This window comes from Sesamum indicum, linkage group LG5 (assembly GCF_000512975.1).
Source record: "Sesamum indicum cultivar Zhongzhi No. 13 linkage group LG5, S_indicum_v1.0, whole genome shotgun sequence".
NCBI classification, from domain to species: domain Eukaryota; kingdom Viridiplantae; phylum Streptophyta; class Magnoliopsida; order Lamiales; family Pedaliaceae; genus Sesamum; species Sesamum indicum.
This window is the reverse complement of record NC_026149.1, coordinates 18,110,054-18,134,748: the sequence shown is the minus strand read 5'-3', so window position 1 is coordinate 18,134,748 and position 24,695 is coordinate 18,110,054. Positions and strand designations below refer to the sequence as shown.

Sequence of the window (24,695 nt, the reverse complement as noted above, 5' to 3'; positions counted from 1 at the left end):
GTATAATTTTTTAGGCTGTAATATTAAGGGTTTTGTACCCATTGTGTTGTAATAGTTGGATAGGGTTTTAAGTTCTAGGCTGTTCTTGGAGGGATTAACTCACTACAGTGGTATCAGAGCCGTATGCTCTGGCTTTGGCACAGACACGGTAATCGCTTCCTATGCCTATCTCTTAGATCTATTACATTTTCTGGTTACTGCTTAAATTTTAGTGAAATTATATCTATTATAATCTGTTGTTATATATTATTGTTCCTTTAAACCGAGACCAATATCCTCATTATTTACTCACCTAGTCGGGGCCCTTGTGGCTGATGGGTATCCGGATTGAGTGATAACTTGGGATCCCCATTATCTATTATTTTGTGGAAATTGTTAATGCACTCTGCTAATTTGTTGTTCTCTGATAATTTTGTTGGTCTATTATCTCTATTATATATTTTAATAAAAATGGCCGGTTATAATTTACAACCGTTTGATGGAAAAATTAATTTTTCAATATGGCAACAGAAAATGAAAGGCATTTTAATACAACAAAGATTTTCAAAGCAATTGATGGTAAATATGCTGAAGGTGTTTCTAATGAAAAGAAACTTGAAAATGATGAATATGTATATTCTTCTATAATTTTTAAATTTGTCTGATACTGTTCTTAGAAAAGTAGGAAAACAAGAAATTGCAAAAGATTTATGGAATAAGCTAGAAGAACTCTATACAGAAACCTCTTTGTCAAGTAAATTGTTTCGGCTTGAAAATTTTTTTCGTTATAAATTAGATTTGTTGAAAAATATTGAAGAAAATCTTGATGACTTTACAAAACTAATTCAAGACATAAAACTAACTGGTGATAAAAATATAGATGATTATTCACCAATTGTGTTATTAAATGCTATCCTAGAAGCTTATAGTGATGTAAAAGCAGCAATAAAATATGATAGAGATAATGTAAATTGAGGCACTGTAATTAATGGCCTAAAAAGTAAGAAATGGATCTTAAAACTAATGAGCCTAGTCAAAGCCAGAATAAAGTAAACTATGTAAGAGGAAGAACTAGAAATAGAAATTTAGATTTAAATTCAGAAAATATAGTAGAGGAAGAAGTAGAAGCAAAACTAGAAGGAAATCTAGGTCCAGAACTAGGGATGATAACAATAGAAATGAAAAAGTTAAAGAAAGAAGATGTTATAATTGTGGGGGAAAGGGACACTGCATAAAGATTGCAGAAAACCTGAAAGGGAAAATAGAGATAATACAATAAAGAAAATGCTAATATTGTTACTGAAGAAAATTTCAGTGAAGTTTTCATGGTGTGTGATGTAAATGCAGTACAGTCTCCTTTAAAAATGAATGAATGGTTGATTGATTCAGGTTGTACTTTTCACTTAAGTCTTTTTAAAGAAATTTTTACTAATTATAAGTTTGAAAGTGGTGGTTTTGTGTCAATGGCTATGAAAAACTTTGTGAAGTTAAAGGTCTTGGTGAAATCTGTTTAACTTTTCAAAATGGTTATAAGTTAACCTTAAAGAATGTCAGCCATGTTCCTAACTTGAGTCATAATCTGCTTTCATGCTCTACCATTGAGGAAGAAGGGTTTGAGGGTAGATGGGGAAAAGGAATAATGAAAATAATGAAAGGTTCCTTAATTGCTGTTAAAGCTGAAAAGAAAAGAAACCTTTATATATGTACTGTAAATTATGATGTTCTTGCTACATTAATTCTGAAAATGATAAAACTAGTCTATGGCATAAAAGGTTAGGTCATATCAATTATAAAGGACTAGAACTACTTAAGAAAGAAGGAGTAGTAACTGCCAAACTTGAAAAAATGAAGTTTTGTAATGAATGTGTATTGGGTAAACAACACAAAGTACATTTTCCTACATCCTCTTCCCCAACCCCTTCAACTTCATCCTGCATTCTTGATTATGTACATGTGGATGTCGGGGGACCAGCTAATATTGCTACTCATGGTGGCAATAAGTGCTTTCTGTTTATAATAGATAATTATTCTAGAAAGGTCTTTATTTTCTTGATGATACATAAATCGGATGCATTTGATAAGTTTAAGAGATAGAAAATTTTAGTTGAAAACTAAACTGGAAAAAAATTAAAAGCCTTACGAACTGAAAATGGTTCGAAATTTTGTAATAAAAAATTTTCTAATCTTTGTGATGAATGTAGAATTAAAAGGCATAAGGCAAATCCTTATACCCCTCAGCAAAATGGTATTGCTGCATGCATGAACAGAACTTTATCAAACAAAGTTAGATGCATGCTAGTGAATTCTAGTTTATCCAAATCTTTTTGGGGTGAGGCCGTGTTAACTATCGCATATTTAATTAATAGGTCTCCTTTTGTACCTTTATCTGGTAAAGTTCCTGAATATATGTGGTCTGCTAAAGAAGTTGATATTTCTTCCTTGCGTGTTTTTGGTTGTTCTGCTTTTGTGCTTCAAAATTTTGATAAACTTGATCCCGTTCCCAAAAATATATTTTTATTGGTTATCCTCAAGGAGTAAAAGGGTATAGGTTATGGATTAAAAACTAACTAGGATTTAAAGTTGTTATAAGTAGAGATGTTGTTTTCAATGAATCTGAAATGCCATGCCTTGATTTAAATAAGAAAGAAAAAGAACTTGATATAGAACCCATCTTTAATAAGGTGGAGGTATTACGTGAGGATAACCAATAGGGGGAAGGTTAGAAGAAGAAAATCAACTAAATCAACAAATTCCAGATTAAAACAATGAACCTTTTCATGATAATACTGAATCTTCTGAGACTCATGATTTAGAAAATGGTTTATAACACTACCAATTGGCTAGGGATAGAGATAAACGTGAATCTAGGATCCTTTCTAGGTACAAAGATTTACATGTTGCTCTTAGTGTTGAAAATTGTGAACCAAGTACAGTTGAAGAAGCCTTAGAATATGAAAACTCCAAGCATTGGTTGAATGCTATGAAAGAAGAAATGAAATCACTATGTGATAATAAAACCTAGATTCTTGTACCTAAGCCTAAAAAGTTGTTCTGTGGTAGACTGTAAATGGATTTTCAAAATAAAACAGGAAAAAATTCAAATTGTTTTAAAGCATGACTTGTAGCGAAAGGATTCACCAGAAAGAAGGTGTTGATTATTCTAAATTTTTTTCACCTATTGTGAAATTTATTACTGTGAGAATTATGCTTGCTCTTACTGCTCATTATGATTGAAATCTTAAACAATTGGATTTCAAAACTGCCTTCTTGCATGGTGATATAGAAGAATAGATTTATATGCAGCAACCCACTGGTTTCATTAATAAATCTAAACCAGATCATGTTTGTTTACTGAAAAAATCTTTATATGGATTGAAACAATTACCTAGGCAGTGGAATAAAATTTGATTTGTTCATGCACTCTTTAAATTTCAAAAAAAGTAATTATGATCATTGTCTTTATTTAAAATATGACCATAATGTTCCTGTGTTTCTTCTTTTATATGTAGATGATATATTAATTGCAATTCCTAGTTTTAACATATCAAAAACCTACAAAATAATTTGTGTAAAAACTTTGAAATGAAAGACCAAGGAGATGTTAAGAAAATTCTAGGTATGATTATTGATAGAGACAGAGTAATTCCACAATTTTTCTAAATCAAAGCTCATATGTGAAATCTATGTTAGAAAATTCTCTATGCCCAAATCCAAACCTACTTATGTACCTTTGGCTGCACATTTTCAATTAAGTAAGAAACAGTGCTCTAAAACTAAAATTAAAAAGGAAAAAATGGATAAAATTCCTTGATTAAATGCCATTGGTTCCATTATGTATCTCATGGTAAGCATCCGTCCAGACAATGCTTATGCTATTAGTTGTCTTAGTAGGTATATGTCTAATGCTGGTGTTCCCCAGTGGGAAGCCTTTAAATGGTTGCTTAGATATTTGAATAGGTCTGTTAATTCTGGCATATCCTTTTCTAAATGTGCTAAAGGTGCAAATTTGATTGGTTGTGTAGATTCTAATTATGTATATGATAGAGATAGTAGGAAGTCTACCACCTCCTACGTTTTCACTTTTTGTGGTGCATGCATAAGATGAAAATTTTAACTATAACATATTGTTACATTATCAACCTCCAAAGCTGAATACATAACCACCATATGGGCTTTTAAAGAAGCCATTTGGCTTGACGGTATGATTAAAGAAATTATTTTTTTGAAACAAAAAGTTACAGTGTACTCTTTTATCCAACTCTGCAAAAATCCAATATTTCATGACAGAACAAAACAATGTTAGATATCACTTCATTAGAGATATACTAGGAAGGGAAATAATTAATCTAGAAAAAATTAAAGTTGAAGAAAACCCTGCAGATATAGGGACAAAAGAGTTGAAAACATGCCTTAAAATTTTGAACTTAGGATAATTCCCATACATTCTTTATTTCTAACCTATACATATTTGTATCATTTTCTTCTCTTGCAGGTACACCAATGCAACCTGGCTATGATGAATGCCGGATTCAGTTATGGGCTTGGATCCTTATGTTGGAATTAAATGGCCCATGACCCTCTTTGATAGGCCCAAAACCCATGGCCCATTTCCTGACTTATCTGGATGGCAACCCAGTCCACCAACCCATGACCCAGTTACCCGACCCACTTCACCCAAACTGGCTTCCTAATTACTTATTGCTGGTAACCTTAACCCTAATCACTTCACCCCCTTGACTCCTCATTCTGCTCGGCCGATGTTTCCCTTCGTCTTCTTCATTTCTTCTCTCTCTTCCTTGTTTCTCTAAACCACCGAATTCCATGGCCTTGGAATTTCTCCACCGCCTTCGTCTTTAATGTTCGACCACTATAAATCTCCTCCCTTCTCTGGTTTGTTCTAACTTAATAGAACATTACCAGATCTCAGAATTTCCTGAACGACTCTGTGATCCTTTTCTGTAAAAATACCTAAGTGGTGTTGGTTGGTTATGCTTTGGTCCTTGGTGGATCTGGGTTACTATTTCTGTTATAAACTTGCAACTGGTGAGTGAGGTTGCTGGCCTTAGTGGCCGTGGGAGACTCTTCACGGAACCTGGCCTCTGAGCCCAAAATACTTATTGTTGTTGTTCTACATTTATAGATTTGTAAAATTATTTGAAGATCTGTTTATTCTTTATACATTGTATAATTTTTTGGGCTATAATATTAAGGGTTTTGTACCCATATTGTGTTGTAATAGTTGGATAGGGCTTTAAGTTTTGAGCTGTTCCAGGACGGATTAACATCCTATAGTAGTGAACGAGAATGTGAGTGTTGTCTTCATTTGGATCATAACACAAAGGGCAAGAGAAAGGGGATTGGTTTAACCGGCGCTAAAGATTGCTGGAGAACAAGCACGCCAACTAAAAACTTTCACTTTATTTGGGACATTGGTCTACCATAATGTTCGCTACCATTTATTAGTCTCATCCTGCAAGAAGTTTCAACTAGAACTAGAAACACGAAAGCTTGCTAAATGGTAAGCAGTTCGAACTAAAGACATCCCATAAGATGAGTAAAGCCACACAAGAGTATCATTGCAACCAAATTTTCTCAGAGGTATTCCAAGAACGAGATCGCGATCTTTAGGCCACAAAGTAGAAGACACTAAATCACTCTTCCAATCATTAGTATCCTGATTAATAAGATCTAAGGCCTTTAGAGTGGCAAGATGAGGGATAGGAGGTGTAATAGGCTTATATGAAGCCAGACGTGGTAACCAAGGATCATGTCAGATGTTGATAGAGGAGCCCAAACCAACTTGCCATCTGCATCCAGCCTTGGAAATGTCCTTCGCTGAATAACTACTACGCCAAGTATAAGATGGTCAATGTCCTAAATTCGCCTCAAATATATTCCGTGATGGGAAGTAACAAGGATGAAGGACACGACTGAGAAGGCAATCAGGGAAATTCAAGATTTGCCAAAGCTATATACTGAGCATTGCAAAGTTGAGAAGCTAAAGACGGCTCAAGATGGTTCAATAAACAAAGGACACAATGAAAGACATCAAAGATTGCCTCCGAGGGACCTCATCGTTTTACTCAAAGATTGCTGCTGGATATATTCAGTTCAAAGCTACTTTCTGCTATGGAGAGATCAACCGAGCAACAGCTGCTTTAGAGTCATCTTTACATATCTAAACGAGGTTGCCTGCTTTTGTAGAGAAAACTGTAAAAACTTAGCCAAACGGCAAGTTCATCAGCAACTTTCTCTAGTGCATCCGCATAATTGTGCTTCCTAATTATTCTCTTCATCCTCCCTCCATTTATGCTCTTCAATAAAGTTGACATGAATCACGGGTTCGTTTGGTTCAATAAGAAGAAAAGAAAAGTAAAAAAGGAGGCAATAAGAGGAAAAATAATGTTATTTCTTTAAGTGGTTTGGTACGAGGAAAAAAAAAATCCTAACTTGTAAATATTTTTACGTATTTGATAAGGACTAAATTGAGTGGCAAATATTAATTTTTGTAATTTTACCAACTAACTATTTGCTCTTCGTTAGGAAATAAATAAGTTAATACTAAGATATTTTAAATTACTAAAAAAATAAAATCTTGAAAACTTATTAATAAAAAAATTCATCAAACATAAAAAAAAGAATTAAATATTTTTTAAATGTCAATATCTCAAATCAAAGGTATTCTTTTTCTTATAGTAAAAATAATATCTATAGATAATTAAGTAAATAAAGGTAAAATGAGTAATTATTGATCTATGAAGCCTTAAACGTTCACTTTTCCATATAATTTTCAATGAAAATAAAATTAGACACCAAAACAATTGTATATGCATTCAGTTTTATTTTCACCCACTTATCCTTCCTAACTAAATATGAAATTTTTTTCCTTATATATCTCTTCTTTCCTTCCACTTTTTTGATACATTAATTTTTGGTCTGAACTCATAATATTGATATTATTTCAAAAGGTGAATAGTAATTTATTTCCTGTGATATGAAAATGAGCATATTACCCTATGAAAAAAAAATATATATAGTAATTTATCCTCCTATACTTTTTAAAATGAAGCAATTTACCTCTTTATACAGAGAGATAAATTGCTTCGTTTTTAAAAACATAAGAAGGTAAATTATTGTATTTTAAAAAATACAGGGAGATAAATCGCTATTTATCTTTTCATAAGAGGATAATTTATTCATTTGTAATATCATAAATAGATTGCTTGCATTTTTTCCTTATTTCAAATATCAAACAAGCCCCAAACGGGACAGTCTTTTTCCCTCCTTTATTTTGGGTTAGTTGGGCAAACAAAAACAAACGACTGCACCCTTCAACGAGCCATTCGAACTCGTCGGTCCAAATTCTAGAAATCAAGAATCTTCCATATTTGTCATTAACAAATTGATCAAGTTAGTGTCACTTATTTCATGTAATGAGAGGGGGCTGGGTTCTAGATTGTCCCCCGACCCCACTCCTATTGCCGTAAAAAAGAAAGAAATGTACAATCAGAGTATCAAAATTAATCCTGTATGTATAGAGGCTAGCAAAATTAGTCCCATAGATATTGGACTGATAATTTTAATTCTGTTAGTTTCAATTTAGTGGCAATATTAATTCTTTCGACTAAAAATTATCAGATTTTAGCGGAACAAATTAGGACTGAGGATTCCAACTACCAACTGGATTTGAATTAAATACGCGGCATCTGTTGGAATTTTGAAAACCCATAGAAGTAGATTTTCATTGCTCAATCTTTCAGTTTCATTTGCATCTGAATGTCATTATTAAAAATGAAATAGCATCCATTTCAATGTTGAATCTTTTAGTTTCAAATTGCAAATCAAATGTCATTATTGGATATGAAACAACAACATTTCAAATTTAGCCTTTGATCGGTTTTGGATGGGGGATTCATTGCCGTTATATTTTTTTTTTACTGCTCTCTTAATTGTTAGATTTTGGCATGCCTATACAAAGGCATGTCATTTCTCATTTTGGAACACACAATAGCAAACTCTTAACTTTGAGATTTCTCTCTCTCTCTCTCTCTCTTGGCTTCTATAAATATTTTTTTTAAGATTTGAACTATAAAGTTTTTGATTATGAGCTTTTGAGTGTTTGATCGAGGTTCTCTTCAATATAGTGCTAAAATCGAAAGAACTGCAACCGTCTTATTTTGGGAGAAATTACGTTGTACCCAGTGTACTATTGATACGGGATTTATATTTTTTTCAAGGCAAGCAGCGATTCTGCGATTCGGTTAAATTAACGGTTACAATTGGATTGAGAATTGTTACGATACAATTCTCGTAATAAGTTTTGATTTAATTTTCTTGTCATAAATAGCATTTATAATTATTTTTATGTTATTTGTTCTAACGTGACTTTAATTGCTTTTGATTTTTAAATCCGATTGTTATATTTCAAAACGTTATTCAACTACTCAAAACTAAAAATTTTCCAACAATCTTGAAGAAAATATACAGGTTTTTAAAAATTGGATTTTTGTTTGTTGGAACTGTTTTGGAAAAACACTATTTTCAAACTTGTTATTTGAACGTTGCTTTTAGTTTCCTAAGATACTAAAGATGGCTGATCCGATTTCTGTTGCAATTTCGATCACATCTAAGGTCGACTTGACCAGTTTGTCGGACAAATTTTTGGGCCAGTTTTTCAAACGCTAGCAACAACGAATGAAAATTTGGTTAATGATGAAAGGACTTTTGTCAGTGATTTAGGTGACCAGACCTGAACCTATAGATATCGATCCCAGGACTGTTGAGATAGCGTAGTGGACATAGAGGGATCAAATAGGCATAGGAGCGATTTTGTCAGCATTGTCAAATACGCTCTTCGATGTCTATTGTTCCGATTCTTACACTGCTCAATCTCTGTGGGATGAGTTGGACCGAAAATATAATACTGAAGAGCAAGGGCTCGAAAAGTATTTTGTTTTCAAGTTCATGCGGTATCAAATGGTTAAGGACTGGTCTGTAGCTTAACAGACTCATGAGATCATCAATCTTGAGCAAGCTCTGGCTGATGCTGATATGAAACTTCCCGAGAAGTTCTTGTCATGTCCATAGTGGATAAATTTCCCAAATCTTGGGAAAATTTTAGCATGACACTCAAGCATCAGAAAGGGAGATTGTCTCTAGATGATCTTATGATTGCTATCAGCATTGAGGAAGAACATAGAAATCAGACCCACAAGATGCCTGTTGCACATCAACCTAGGGCCAATCTTATAGTGAAAAAATAGAAAGTGAACAAGATTAACTCAAATTCGAAAACCATCAATAAAGGCAAGACCTCCAAAAATAAGAAATCAAAAGCAAACAAACCATGCTGGAATTGTCGATAGGTTTGACATTGGGCCAAGCTTTGTCCTAATAAAAAACCAAGACTGGACAGGCAGCTGTCAACGTGGTTTTGGGAGATTATAGCAGTGCTAGTACCTCAGGAGCAACTGGGGAGTATGTATCTGTACAATCCAAACTCATGACTATTTACGAACAATATGATTGGTTGATTGATGCTGGAGCGAATGTGCACATTTGTGCTATAAATCTCTCTATGTCTCTTATCAGGCCATCAGTGAGAGGACAATAAGCATGGAAAACTCTAGTACAACTGAAGTACTTGGGATAGAAAGCGTGGACTTACCATATTCTGAATAGAGTCCCTCTGAAATACAATACGAGTACTCTTTTCGAGTTGTGGAAAGATAAGAAACCAAGTCTCAAACACTTTCGAGTGTGGGGGTGCCTAGCAAAAGTGCTAGTCCCATAACACAAACGAAAGAAATTAGGTCCTAAGACTCTCGATGTTGTGTTCTTGGGCTACGTGGAGACAAGTTATACCTTAAGATTTCTAATTATTAAATCAAAAATTTCAAGCATTGAGGTCAACAAAATAGTTGAGTTTCGTGATTCTATATTTCTAGAAGATGTGGGTGCTAGTCAATCAGTGGAAAGAAGCTATCAAAAGTGGGTGCTATAAATAAAAAACCTTGCTAGTCAATGAAACGTGGGTGCTAGTCAATCTCCCTCCCGGGTGTATTACTATTGGGTGTAAGTGGATTTTTAAGAAGAAACTAAAACCTGATGGGACCATAGATAAGTTTAAGCCAGATTGGTGGCTAAAAGGTTTAAACAAAAGGTGGGAATAGACTATTTCGATATCTATTCTTCAATAGCTCGATTGACTACAATCTGGGTGCTTATAGCGCTTGCTTTGGTGTATAATCTTCCGATTCATCAGATGGATGTGAAAACAACCTTCTTGTATGGTGAACTCGAGAAAGAGATTTACATGGATCAGCCTGAAGGGTTTGTAGCTCATGGTAACAAACATAAAGTTTGTAAACTTGTTAAGTCTCTATATGGACTTAAACAAGCACCCAAACAGTGGCATGAAAAGTTTGATAAAACTATTCTTGTGTTTGACTTCACTGTAGATGAGAATGATAAGTGTATATACTCTTAGGTTAAAGGAGATAAAATAATAAGTCTATGCCTGTATGTAGACGCTATTTTGTTAATAGAATCATGTTCAGATATAATTACCAAAACCAAGTCATTGTTGAAAAATAAGCTTGAAATGAAGGATGTGAGTGAGGCTAATGTGATTCTTAGCATCAAGCTGACTCGGTCAACTGATGGAATAGCCACTTCCCAATCTCATTATGTTGAAAAGATTACTAAGAAATTTGGTTATTAAAATAGTAGAATTGCTAAAACACCATATGATCTTCTGTATCTTTATTAAAAAGTGAAAGTGGTATTCCAGTTGCACAGCTAAGGTATTCCCAAATTATTGGGAGCTTACAGTATCTGGCAAATGACACAAGACCAGATATATCATTTTCTGTCTCTAAGCTGGCTAGATACACTAGTTGTCCTAACAAAACCTATTGGGGTGCTTTGGATAGAGTACTAAGGTACTTAAAGGGCACGGTGTCACTGGCCATACATTATGGCAGATTCCCTGCTGTTCTTGAGGGATATAGTGATGCTAGCTGGATAGCCAAAAACTCTGAGAGTAATGGGTGATCTGGATATATTTTTACCTTAGGTGGGGGCGCAGTCTCCTGAAAGTCTCCAAAACAGACTTTGATAACTCGGTTTACATTTGAAGTCGAGTTGTGTGCGTTAGATATAACTCATACCGAGGCAGAATGACTAATTAGGTTGGTATCACAACTTCCTATTGTAAATCAGTCTCTTCCACCGGTTGTTGTACATTGTGATAGCCAAACCATAATAGCACAGGTAAGGAGTTGTAAATACAATCAAAAGACCAAACGACACATCCAAGTCAGATTGAAGTCTATAAGGGCATTAGTGTCAGACAGAGTAATTGGCATTAACTTTATGGATACAAAGGACAATGTGGATAATCCTTTGATGAAAGGATTGAATTTGTCACAAGTACATAAGTATAGATTGGGGATGGGATGAAAACCCATTAGTGATGTATCTACAACGGCAACCCAACCTTCTAAGTGGAGATCCGACAAAGAAGGTTTGATGTGGTATCAACAAGTTGTAAGGGTATGTCAAAGTACCAAAATAGACTGATACTTTGAATCTGGAGTCTGTCTCCTGAAAATCTGGAAGGTGGTGCAACTGCAAGTATAGTAAGAGTTTAACTCTAAATGGGGTCAAGTTTTATAAGATGAGATGCTAGCAGTGCATCTCTGGAGACGTCCAACTAAGTGAATGTCGTTGTTTCGCCATAACTAAGGAATTTGGTTATTCCTGAAAGCATTCATGAACAGGATCAGGACACATGGCCTAAGTGTCAACCCTACAGATCAAAACAAGGTCGGTGGCTTGTTGTTACTGACAGACGTTGTCACACTCACAGGCTCAAATTCAAGGCTTAGTTCCATTTGACCTAGTGATAACTGACGTCAGTTAACTTAAACAGTGGTTCAAACCAGAAGGTAGCATTGTTCAAAGCAAATCATAGAAATTTGAGTTCAAATCTATGAGTTTGTGGGGGATTGTTGGAATTTTGAAAACCCATAGAATTGGAACATCCATTTTCATTGTTGAATCTTTCAGTTTCATTTACATTTGAATGTCACTATTAGAAATGAAATAACATCCATTTCAATGTTGAACTTTTCAGTTTCAAATTGCAAATTGAATGTCATTATTGGATATGAGACAACAATATTTCAAATTCAGCCTTTGATCGATTTTGGATGGGGGATTCAATGCCATTATTTTTTTTCTTTATTGCTCACTTAATTGTTGGATTGGCATGCCTATATAAAGGCATGCCATTTCTTATTTTGGAACACACAACAACAACTCTCAACTTTGAGATTTCTCTTATTCTCTCTCTCTCTCTCTCTATCTCTCTCTCTCAACTTCTATAAATATTATTTTTTAAGATTTCAGCTATAATGTTTTATATTACGAGCTTTTGAGTGTTTGATTGAGGTGTTCTTTGATATAGTGCTGAAACCTACTGCAATTGTCTTTCCTGGGAGAAATTATGTTGTACTCGGTGTACTATTGATACGGGACGTATATTTTCTTCAAGGCAAACAGTAATTTTGCGATCGGTTAAATTAACGATTATAATTGGACTGAAAATTATTATGATACTATCCAACGGGCAGAACACTTATCTCATGCTGGGAAAACTGCACATAATACATCCCAATAAACATTATTTACAAAATCACCAGCTAGATTGATCATTTTAAAAATGCAGTTAATTTCAAGAATCAGACAGAAACATGGGATGTCAGCAAATGTCTGTCCAAGAATTAAAATTCAAGATGGGATTAACAGAAACACGTGCGAAGGTAGGATGATCACAGGCGTGGCTGCAGTGTTCTTGGACCTCTTCTATGTCGTAATGAGTGAGCATTGAGGAGCTGTTGGCCATGATGTTCTGCTTGTCCCAAAATTGCAAAATTAGTCCCGTACGAATGGGAGTTGTAAAATTGGTTTTGTAATTATGGTATTTGTAATTTTAGTCCTTTCACTAGAAAAAAATCATTTTATTGGAACAGCTTTTCTAACGACTTTTTTTTATTTTTTTGTAACGATTTTCTTATTTGTAACGGCTTTTGTAATGGAAAGGTCTAGAGGCATTACAAAATATTTGTAATGGCTTTAAAAAAGCATTATAATTTGCAACAGTTATTGGAACGGCCTCTAGTGGCCGTTACAAACCTGGTGACATGGAAAAAAATAAATTTAAAACTGTTTTTGTAACGACTCTGTTGAATTTGATTTAATTGTTATTCAAATGACCTTTGCTACTGCTTTTATAACCATCTTTCTCATTGCTTTTGTAACGATTTTTTAAACGGTTTTTTTAGAAATTTGTAACCGTTTTTGGCATAGTCTTTGTAACGGTCTGATAATTTCATATGTTTTTAGTGTATCACAAAAGTCGTTACAAATGCAGTTATAGGAACTATTATTTATTTAATATATTTTAATATTTATTTTATTTAATATGTTTAATTTATTCTTGTAATATTAACTAAATGAATTTATATGAAAAAACACATAATATAACAAAAAATAATAATAATTTAATTACAAAAATAAAAATATTATTATAAAATTATATTTTTACAAAATACAAAAAAAAATTCTAATCTAAATTATTATCTCCAGCGACCGCGTGTTTGTCATCGGGTGCTGGGGGATCAACTGTAGGCTGGGGCGCTAGATGATCGGGCCAGTTTGGATCGATGCTTCTGATGTACCGCTCGATCATCTACACCCGATCACAGATGGAGTCATAGTCCCACCAGTACGACATCTGCAAAATCGATAAATAACAAAAAATACAATTATTTGATAAAAAAATATAAATTTTAATTAAAATTAAATAATATGATACTTACTTTGAGCTTCTGGAACCGAAATAGCTAGTATTCCTGTGGGATGGTGGCGGAGCACCAATAGTTATTATCGATAATTTCAAAAAAATGTAACATTAGAAACACATAATATTAAATAGATATTTTTTGATAATTTCTTAAAATTCATATTTTTCTAAAATTACATTAAAGTCCTCTAATTTCCTAAAAATTTCATTTAGGTGCATATTTTTTCTAAAAATTGCACCTTTTTTTCTATACTTTCATAAAATTATATTAAAGTCCTCTAATTTTCTAAAAATTTCATCTAGGTGCATAATTTCCCTAAAATTGCAGAAATTACAGAAATTAAAAAAAATTAAAAAATTATTGAAAATTTATGATTTTTTTTTAAATTATAGAAATTATGTAAAATAATTGAATATTTTTAAAATTACAGAAATAAAAAAAATTCAGAAATTATTGAAATTTTTTTTTAATTTTTTTAAGATTACAGAAATTATGAAAAAATTCTGAAACTTTTTAAAATTACAGAAATTCCCAAAAAAAAATTCAGAAAATTTTCAAGCATCATCATCATAATTTTCATGCATCATCATCATCATCAGAAATTACAGAATTTAAAAAATTGGCAAAGTTTTTTAAAATTTTCAAAAATTCAAAAAAAAATTAGTAATGCAGAATTTTTTTTTAAATTACTAAAATATAAATTTGTTTAATTTTTTTGTAGAATTTCACACAACAAATATTACACCTCAAACTGTAGAAAAATTAAAGAAAAAAATAAAAAAAATTAATTAAAGTCACCTGACTTCGAACGGGGGGAGAGAGAGAGAGAGAGAGAGAGAGAGTAGGGAAGAAGAGGAAGAGGGGAAGAAGAAAATTCAGCCAAGTGTTGTTTATATATATAAATGGTTGTTCCAAAAACCGTTTCAAAGCGAGTTACAATATTCAAAGATATATAGTTTAATATAACCGTTTAAAAATTCGTTATAAAAGCCGTTACAAAATATGGATATGACGTTGTTTTGTTCATCTCCGTTATAAATGTCGTTACAAAGAGTGTTTCAAATAATTAATTATTTTTATTGAAATTATTTTAAAAAAATAAATATTTTCTTCGATGATTTAATGTTGTAGAAACATATCAGTGTAGTGGAATAATATAATTGAAATGTATTAAAAAATAAAAAATTTTATTTGACATTGATACATGTACGCAGTATGCAATAAATTTGTATATTCATAAACGTTAGTATGATAGTAATGTAATTGTCATTGTACAGTGTTGGCCGTTCCAAATATCATTTCCCGTTGTTTTTTCCACCTTCATTTGGAACGGCCTTTGTAATGATTTCTTATTAGTTTGATTGTTCCGAAGATTAAATTATTTTATAGCGATTTTTGTAACGGCCTTCGGAGTTCTTCATGTTTTGTTATTCTGTAACGACTTTAGTAACGGCCTCTAATAAAAAAATCCGTTCCAATTGTCATGATTTTTGTAATAGCATCTTTTTGTATATTTTTCCGTGGTTTTTTCCACTGCCATTGTAACGGCTCCTTATTTTACCTAAGAGCCGCTACAAAAAAAAAAAATCGAACCGTTACAAAAATCATCGTAGATTAGTAACAACTTACAAATTGTAACAGTTTTACGCGCACTACATATTTATAACAGCTTTAGTAACGGTTGCGGCTGTTACAAAATAAATACATTTTTATTACCCCCTTAATCACATCAGTATGTCCAATTCGCTACAATGGTCGTTACAAAAAAATCGTTACAAAAAGCGGGTTTTTTGGTAGTGTTTGTATTTTAATTTTAGAGCTAACAAATTCAATTGGGGCTTAGGGTTTCGGCAGTCAAATAGACTTCACTTACACAGTCAACATCTTACGTGGATGTTGAAGTGGCAAAGAAAGAAGAAATAGGGGAAGTGACGGGGCGTTGATTGAAACTCATCGAAGGCCATGACGTGGATGGTGCCGTTGATGGAAACTGATTGGAGGGATGTGTGTATCGTGGGGAGGCAAATATGGGAATGGTGGTCTATTGACGAGATGATTGCTAGCGAGAAAGATATGGCAGAAAAAGGTTAGTAGAAGATGAGGATTGGTAAATGTGAGGATCAGCCATGGGAGTAAAAGTTTCAATAGCATAAGTTCAATCTGAAACCCATATGAGGGGGAGTGAATGAAAATAAAAATTGATTGAGGAAAATGATGGGTCGGCAAAAGCGAAGCTGTCAGAAAGCCCACGCCAGGGTCGTTCGCCGGAAGGAGAAATTGAGGGATGAAATGTTAGGGTTCAGTATGAGCGAAGGACAGGAATAAAAAAAAAATGAGCTCATTTGAATTGGGTTGGATGAAAATGCAAATTGATAAGGGGGGAAAACTGAAGAAGGTAAGGGGAAACTACTGTGAAAGCCCGACATCGTTTGACATTCGTCGGAGCAAGGAACGAGGAGGGAGAAGAGAGGTCAAAATAGCGAACAAAGAGGTGCAGTGAAGTAGCTGGATAGAGATGGGAATGCCGGAGAAAAGGGTATGAGAAGGTTCACAGCGAAGAGACGAATTTGCTGCCGGTAGTGGTTTCAGGCAATGGAGGCCGGGCGCCAAGAAAGGGGTAGAGAGAGAGAGAGAGAAAGGTAAAAAGGTGGCTGACGGGCAGTGGCGTGTGAGGGAGCGTTGTTGGGTAGAATGGAGTTCTGATCGGATGGGGAGGGGGAGCTGCCTTCGGCAGGAGTTGTTGGCTACAATGGTTGAGGTAGGGTGTTGTGAGGCTACAAGGGGCCTAGGTTTACTTTTGTGGTTCTTTTTTTTTCTTCTTTTTAATGTCAACATCTTATGAGGATGTTGTTGGAAAATTTTTAGTTTCAAGTAATTGAAACAAATATAACAATTGAATTTAGAAATCAAAGGCAATTAAAGCCACATTGGAACAAATAACATAAAAACAATTAGAAACACTATTTATGAAAAGAAAATTAAATCAAAAACTTACAATGAGAATAGTATCGTAATAATCAATTATAATCGTTAATTTAACTGAATCGCAAAATTACTGCTTGCCTTGAAGAAAATATACGTCCCGTATCAATAGTACACTGGGTACAACTTAATTTCTCCCAGGATAAGACGGTTGCAGTAGGTTTCAGCACTATAGCGGAATTCTCCGTGAATCCCCTCTCAGGTCATCAAATAGCATATAGAGACTCATTTTTTGGTTCATTAACTGCAAATGGGTGTACAAAACTAAGCTGCAAAAGGATGGTTCTGTTGAACGGCACAAAGCCAGGCTCGTTACCAAAGGCTATACGCAGGTGGAGGGGGTGGACTACACTGAGAGGTTTTTCCCTGTTGCCAAGACAGTAACTATGTGCTTATTTTTGGCACTAGCTACTACATTTCAATGGCCAGTGCATCAGATAGACATAAATAATCTTCATGGTCATCTAGACGAAGAAATTTTCATGACTGCACCTGAAGGTTATGACATTGCTCCTGGGCACGCTTGTCTCCTTAGGCGTTTGTTGTATGGATCAAAGCAAGCGTCGAGGCAGTGGAATGTTGAGTTCACACGTAGCCTTGAGGGTCTTGGTTTCAAGCAATCTGGGCACGATCATTGTCTCTTCTTCAAGCCTTTAGACACAGGTTTTATTGGGCTTCTTGTTTATGTTGACGATGTTCTTATTATGGCTCCTTCTCTTGCTTCCATTTCACAGGTAAAGTAGTGTCTGGATGCTCTCTTCACTATTAAGGATCTAGGATGTGCACGTTATTTCCTTGGTTTACAAATTGGGCGTTCTAAGGAAGGTATGTCTATTACTCAGTCCAAATATATCCTTGATTTGGTCAGTGAGTGTGGACTTCAGGATGGGAAATCTGCAGCGACTCCTTTGCCTCCTGGTATTAAGTTCAATTCTAATTCTGGTAATTTATTTGAGGATCCTGAATGGTATCGACGTTTAGTTGGGTGTCTCTTGTACCTTAGCTTCACTCGTCCGGATATCTCCCATGGGGTACAACAACTTAGTTGGTTCTTGCAGCGCCCTTGCCATTCTCATTGGCAAGCTGCCCTTCACTTGGTCTGTTATTTGAAAGGATGTTCTGAGGTTGGTCTTTTCTTTCCGTCATCCAACTCACTTCAGCTCCAAGCCTTCTGTGATGCTGATTGCGGGGCTTGTGCTGATACTCGTTGGCCTCTTACTGGTTACGCCATTTTCCTTGGTCCTGCACTCATCTCTTGGAAAACCAAGAAGCAATGCATAGTGTCCCGTTCTTCTACAGAAGTTGAGTACCGTAGTATGGCTACCACTGCTTGCGAGTTGCAATGGATTTCTTATTTGCTTCGTGATTTTGGTGTTACTGTTTCTACCCCTATTCCATTTCATTGTGATAACCAGGCAGCTTTGCATATCATGGCTAATCCCGTCTTCCACGAGCGCACGAAGCACCTTGATATAGATTGCCATGTTGTTCGAGACCTTTACAAGTTTGGTTTCCTCCTTCCCGTTATTGTTCGCAGCAAGGAGCAAGTTGCCGATTTGTTCACAAAGCCTCTCTCTAGTCTTGCATTTCTTCCTCTCTTGTGCAAGTTGGGCTTGTTTGCCTTTGCCCCAAGTCCAACTTGTGGGGGGGGGGGGGGGGGGGGGATGATTGGAATTGGATAATGTAGCTTGCAGCATGAGCTCAGAAAAGATACAGAGCAGCACTCTGAAGACGAAGGCTTTGTGAAGAAGCGTGGTTTATCTCTTACGTTTTTCTTCTTCTGTTTGCTTTATTTGTTATATTTTTATTAGTTGGCTGATGTGTGCGCCGTATGGCGCTTACGTGTCATCGAGTCTGTTAGTTAGTTGGCGGGAGTCTGTTATTTCCGTTTTTCATCTTCTCCAGATTGTATTTAAGAGCTTCTCTTTACAGAAATCTGCAACTTTTGTTCAATGAAGAAAGCTTCGATTTTGCACCTGCACATGGCTTCTGTTTGTTCTGTTTTCATTATCATCTTCAACATTCTTACCCAAGTTCTTGAGGAAGCGAGGTATACAAAAAGGTTCCACGTTAGTCCAGCTGACTTGATGAAGGTAATGTCAGTGTTATTGCAACCATTTACCTAGTAAAGCTGTTGTGTCTTCATGGATTGTGAAGATACATGCAATCTGCATTCTCGTTTATCTTATTGTTTTATTGTACGGTCAGAGACTGCAAATGCTTAATTGCTGGAAAAAGTAGCCTCTTGAAAAATAAGCATACACAATTTATATTATATATGCAAGAAAAAGAAAGTCCTACATGTTGATGTAGATTCACATGTAAGAGCAAGAAAAGTTAGAAATTCACTGCAAAAGTTGTATGGAACAGTTAGAAGTTGTAAAAAAAGTTTAGCTTAATTTATTTTGTGAAAAGGAATTGTAAATCATACAAACACATCACCTTCTGGTGTCCATACATGAAGGAGCCGATCATAAAATGAGCAAGTAGCAATTACTGGACTCTTCTTTCTCCCGACCACAGATACGTCTCCTCTTTGCCAATCTGCACCGTACGCAAGTGAACCATGTTTGTTGTATTGTTCAACAACTTGGACTTGATTCCCATCAAATTTAACAATTGCAAATCCATTGTGCATACAAGCAGTCAAGACTAGTCCTGGTGTGGATGGATGGTGCTTAATTCTCCACACTCCTCCTCCTAGACGTATTGAAGATTCATTTACAGGCTTTGAAGTTGATCTGACATCCCATATCCTTAGGCATTCATCATAGCTACCTGTGAGTAAAGTATAAGGATCACTAGGGCTTTTTGCAATACAACAAATTCCCATTGTGTGAGCTTTTGTGTTTTGGAAAACCAAGTTAGAAGGGTCATCACGCAAATCCCAGCAACTGAATTTGCAGTCGTCTGAGCCAGTGTATACTAGCATTGGTTGTTGGATGTCAAATGAAGCCGCCCAAAGCTCGAAGTCATGTGCTTTCCATTCTTGTAATATGTTCAGTTGGGATTCGTCAAGTGAGATTATAGAAACTGATCCATCAGAAAGGCCTACTGCCATGGATGTAGCAGATGAGTTCCAATCGATGCACAAGCACATGGAAGAACTGATACAATCGCCACAAAGTTCATTTAGACCGTTCCCTGCATTAACGAGGAGAACTCATCATTGTAGATTCTGATCAGAGCATACATGATGCTCAGGGAAGATAAAGAAGACCAAGATGCAATATACATCATTAGCATGCAAAAGGCCTCCATTCATTAGCATTCTTACTCGCCACAATGTGCCTTGTCCAATGTGTTCCAAATGTGTTTACTTTTAAGACTTTGCGTTTATCCTTGATGCAATAGACTAATAAACTAATTTTCAATTAGGTACTTATGCTAACCCTTGTAATTAGAAGGTCATGTACATACTGACTTAGTTCACTATCATTCATGGAGTTGATACTTCAGTTGGACAACAATTTTACAATTTCAGTGTCATTAAGAAAATGGGTTCAACCCTTAATCTAAAATGTAGAATCAGGACTGATTTGGCTATATTGTGAGTAACATATTCAACGACCACAACAAAGCGAAAAGTACAACTTACCATGCATTTTTGAACCATCTGAATCAGAGCCCTGCAGGCTATGAATCCTAACATAACCATCAGCATCAGCTTGAGCAAGCAAAGGACGGCCTGGATTCTGCAAGAGCCTCGGGCTCCACTTTATATCAAAAATCCCTGCCGTTTCCACTTTCTGAATCAACTCGAGCCGGCCAGCTTCAGCATCAACATCAAAGAGCGTAATGCAACCTGACCGACTTGGTTGATCGCCCTCTTGAAGCACGTAAGTGGAAGCTGCAAGCACGTTATAGAACGACTCATGGGGACAAAACTCCACGGCATCTGCATTTCCATCTAAGATGCAGCTCCCCATCTCCATGTACAACCTGAATATGCATGAAACAAGCATAATATGTTCAAGATTCTAAGCTACAGAGGGAAAAGCATTGGGGCATTTCATCATACACCTAATTGACCCTGCAAACAAACTTCAAAGAAATCACATAATCAGTCAATCGGAGTAAGCTTTTCCGTTCTCGATTCCTTTTATGACGGCAATGAATTACAGTATGAAAGAAAAAGAAAAGATTTATGAATATGAAGCCGCCTTGGGACGGCAACGGGGCGGGTCTGGGGCGGGGCATCCCCGAGCCGAGACCCGCCCTAGCCCCGCCCCGACCCGGCCCCCCCCCCCGCCCCGCCCCGCCCCGCCCTGAGTGGAAGCAGCAACAACCATTTCAGAAATATAGACCCAGAAAATCAGATAAACATTTGAAATTGAGATTTAGCACACCGTCTTTGAAGTCGCAGCTTGAGGAGTTGGGCAAAAACGAGGCGGCGCAGCTTGCTAGGGGTCAGGCGACGCGGCAGCTGATGAGTGAAAGTTTTCTGAAATAGGATTCCGGGCGGCAGTGGCGGCGGCTGATTCAGGGAATGAATTGTATACGGAAAAATGCATGCGAACCCGTGTGGTAAGAAAATGAGCAAACTACACATGTAAAAAAAAAAACAATTATAATACGATTTTGGTCTTCAAATAATTTAGGATTGTAATTTTAGTTTTCAAACTCTAATACTATGTTTGGTTTCATATTTTAGCATTTTCAGCGATAAGATAAAATATACTCAATGTTTATTTTATATTTTTTACACCTTATCTGTGTGTTTTTTTATTTTTTAATTTTTTGTATATAATATATATAAATTTATATATATAATATAAAAGAGACATGATTTAATAATAAATAATATTTTTTATCTCCAAAAAAAATACAATATCAAACATACAATATTTATATATAAATATATATAAGATATGATTTGACAATGAGCAGTGGTTTTTGTCTCAATTCCAACATCAAACCTACAACACTTATTTTAAAATATTTTAAATTACCTCAAAATATAAATCCAAAAATTATATAACTTTTTTGGCACTTTTGGTCCTTTCATTAACTTTTCCATTATTTAACGAAAATTTCATTTAAAGTGGAAAAAATTATTATTTTCCTCCCATTTTATGGTGCTTTTAAAGTTGTAATCCAATGCATCCAATTTTTTCTATTTTTCTTCAAACAATTAAATAGAATAAACCAAAAAAGTAAATTTAAGCAATAATAAATATGTTCTTTAAATTAATAATAAATTTTAGAAAATTTGTTGTTTAAATTTATTTATTTTTTGTTTATTCTCTTTTAAAGTTTGAAGAAAAATAGAAAAAATGGGCGTATTAGATTATAGCTTGAAAAACACCACAAAAATTGAAATAAAAATAGCAATTTTTTTGTATATTAAATAAAATTTTCATTAAGTTTAATGAAAAAGGTTAAACAACCACCACGTCGACTCCTTCAACTGCCAGAATCCCTCAAGCAAGCGCACATTTTTTCAAGCATTCATAAGCAATTTCTAATATATATGCTCGTGGTGCTCATTCTTTTAATATAGCTTGCTATTCTCTTTTTCTTGTTCTCTTTTTCTAAATTATTATTTTAATGTTAGTATTGATTTGAGAGTCAAAGTGCTAATATTTTTTTAGAGGTTCCCATTTTTTAAAATTTGCAAAGAATTTGGCCCATTAAAGAGCTCAATTCCACCTATGCACTTTTTACACGCATCAAAATGGATATGTACAAAATTATTTAAGCTTGCAGCCGGGTCTTCAACCGCTAGCTCATTGATCAGTACGAGCCTTACCGCATTCAAATTGCATTTAATACCAAAATTTTTAATAACCAGTATTATATATATGTATCAAAATATTAAGAATTATGAAAAAGAAAAAAATAACTGACGAGTTTGGACAAAACTTGGGACCCGCCCTAGACCCAAAGTTTATTGAACTCGAACTCGCCAACAAATGAACCAAACCTGCCCTAACCAAGGCAAGGCCCCAGCCCCAATTCATCCCTTAAGAAGAGGCAGAAGCGTCAATTGCCACCGAATTTAACTATATATTATACGGTGGATGTTTAAATTTAATTTAAATAAAAACTTAAAATATATTTTTATTTTTTTAGGGTTAAATATAGTTATTACCCTTAAAAACAGCAATTACAACTGAAGTATTAAAATCTACAAAAAAAAAAAAAAAATCCTGACGTTTAATTTTTAAGTTTGAAAAGTCCAATTTACCCTTATTAAAATTGCTTTGTGAAAAATAAATAAAGAAAGGAATTTTGATAACTCTGCAATTATAATGATTTTATAGCAATTTAATCTTCCTTTTTTAAGCCAAAATATTCCTAATTATGTGATTTTATTGCATATTCAGCAAAAAGGAAGATTACAAGGACGTTTCTGTAAAATTGACAAAGTGCGCCCACGCTTAATGGAGTAGTCAACTCGGGATAAGGATAAGCACGAATGATTTCCCCAAGAGATAAAGGAATCAAGTGTTTAGATTTAGAAAGGATTCTTTTAAGCTTATCTTTTGTAATCTATTTATCTTTTTAGAGTTTATCACGTATCTATCCCCCCATTACGTCTAGATTCGTAAGGGACTTTTATTATAAATAGGGAGGATCTCTTTATTAGAAGTAGTTCAGTTTTTATGTTAGAACTCTATAGAATTCTCTGTTCATCTCTTCTCTTTTATTTTATTTTACTACCGGAATTAATGGAATTCCACTTTCTAGTGTGTTCTTCCATTAATATGTCCGGCTAAATTCCTTATTTCCTGGTTAAGGTATGTTGATTGCTTGATTCCTATTATGTTGTGAGATCTAATCTGCGTTCTACACTTGTCAAGCAAATATTCATGTTATTCTCTGTGCTTTAATTACAAACATCTGATTTATGAATGATTCGGCCGGTTGTTCATTATCAAGAAGGTTTGCTTAGCTAATTGAACTTTATAAATCCGTGTAATTGTTTATTTAGTTCAATACTTAGTGGCAACGTAGCATGATTAGTTATGTCACAGTATTTAATTATGTTATGGGGAATGCATGATCTAGTTTAAACGAATTGTCCTCGTAGGAGACATGTGTTATTCTTGCATCAATGATCAACTCACAAGAATCAAGCATGATTCTAGCCTTAACCGGAAAATCTCTCTCTTGTATCTTCGTCAGGTATTTTTAATTATTTATTTAGTTTTTGATTATTTCTTTTTACCATCAAATCTCCCCCCATTATTTTCTATTTCTCTTAAAGAAATCAACTTAAAGCCAATCCCTGTGGATTCGACCCTACTCCCACTTTCACAAGTGTTGTAGGAATTATTTTTGGTGACTTCGACACTCATCAAATTTCTAGAATGCCACAATCACCATTCATCAAAGCTTTGTCTAACTCATTGAGCTCTTTTTATTTTTATAATCCTAAAGTACTTGGAGACTGTTTTATTTTAGTTTCACTTGTTTGTCAAACCAAGTTAAAAATAAATTTATACGTACATATATATATATATATTTAAAAAATATATAATAAATATGTATTTATAATATATATATTATATATATATATTTAAAAAATATATAAAAAATATAATATATATTATAAATACATATTTATTATATATTTTTTAAATATATATATATATGCATGTATAAATTTATTTTTAACTAAAATAAAATGAGCTCCGAGTACTTTAGGATTATGAAAATAGAAAAAGCTTAAAAAAATAAGTGAAATTAGAATTAGAAAAAATGTTGACATAGGGTGATTTTGACATTTTAGAAATCTCTTTAAATTTTTTTTGTTTTATCAAAAACAGCAATTTGTGTAAGGTTGAAATGAACTTTTCAAATTTAAAAATTAAAAGTTAGAGTTTTTTTTTTTTAAGATTTTAATATTTTTTTTGG

At 34.3% G+C, this 24,695-nt stretch overlaps 1 protein-coding gene across 2 annotated transcripts; it reads right to left on the bottom strand.

The window, feature by feature from the left end:
- LOC105162898 (diphthine methyltransferase homolog) lies at window positions 19,124-21,376 on the bottom strand. Of its 2 annotated transcripts, none has more exons than XM_011081067.2 (3): window positions 21,182-21,376; window positions 20,431-20,876; window positions 19,124-19,976 (listed from the first exon to the last, which is right to left on the bottom strand). In XM_011081067.2, exons 2-3 carry the CDS (start codon window positions 20,795-20,797, stop codon window positions 19,258-19,260), a joined length of 1,086 nt encoding a protein of 361 aa, XP_011079369.1. In that variant the 5' UTR covers window positions 20,798-20,876; window positions 21,182-21,376; the 3' UTR covers window positions 19,124-19,257. The 2 variants fall into 2 exon arrangements, with proteins under 2 accessions (XP_011079369.1, XP_011079370.1); XM_011081068.2 differs by having other exon boundaries at window positions 20,431-20,774; window positions 21,182-21,375.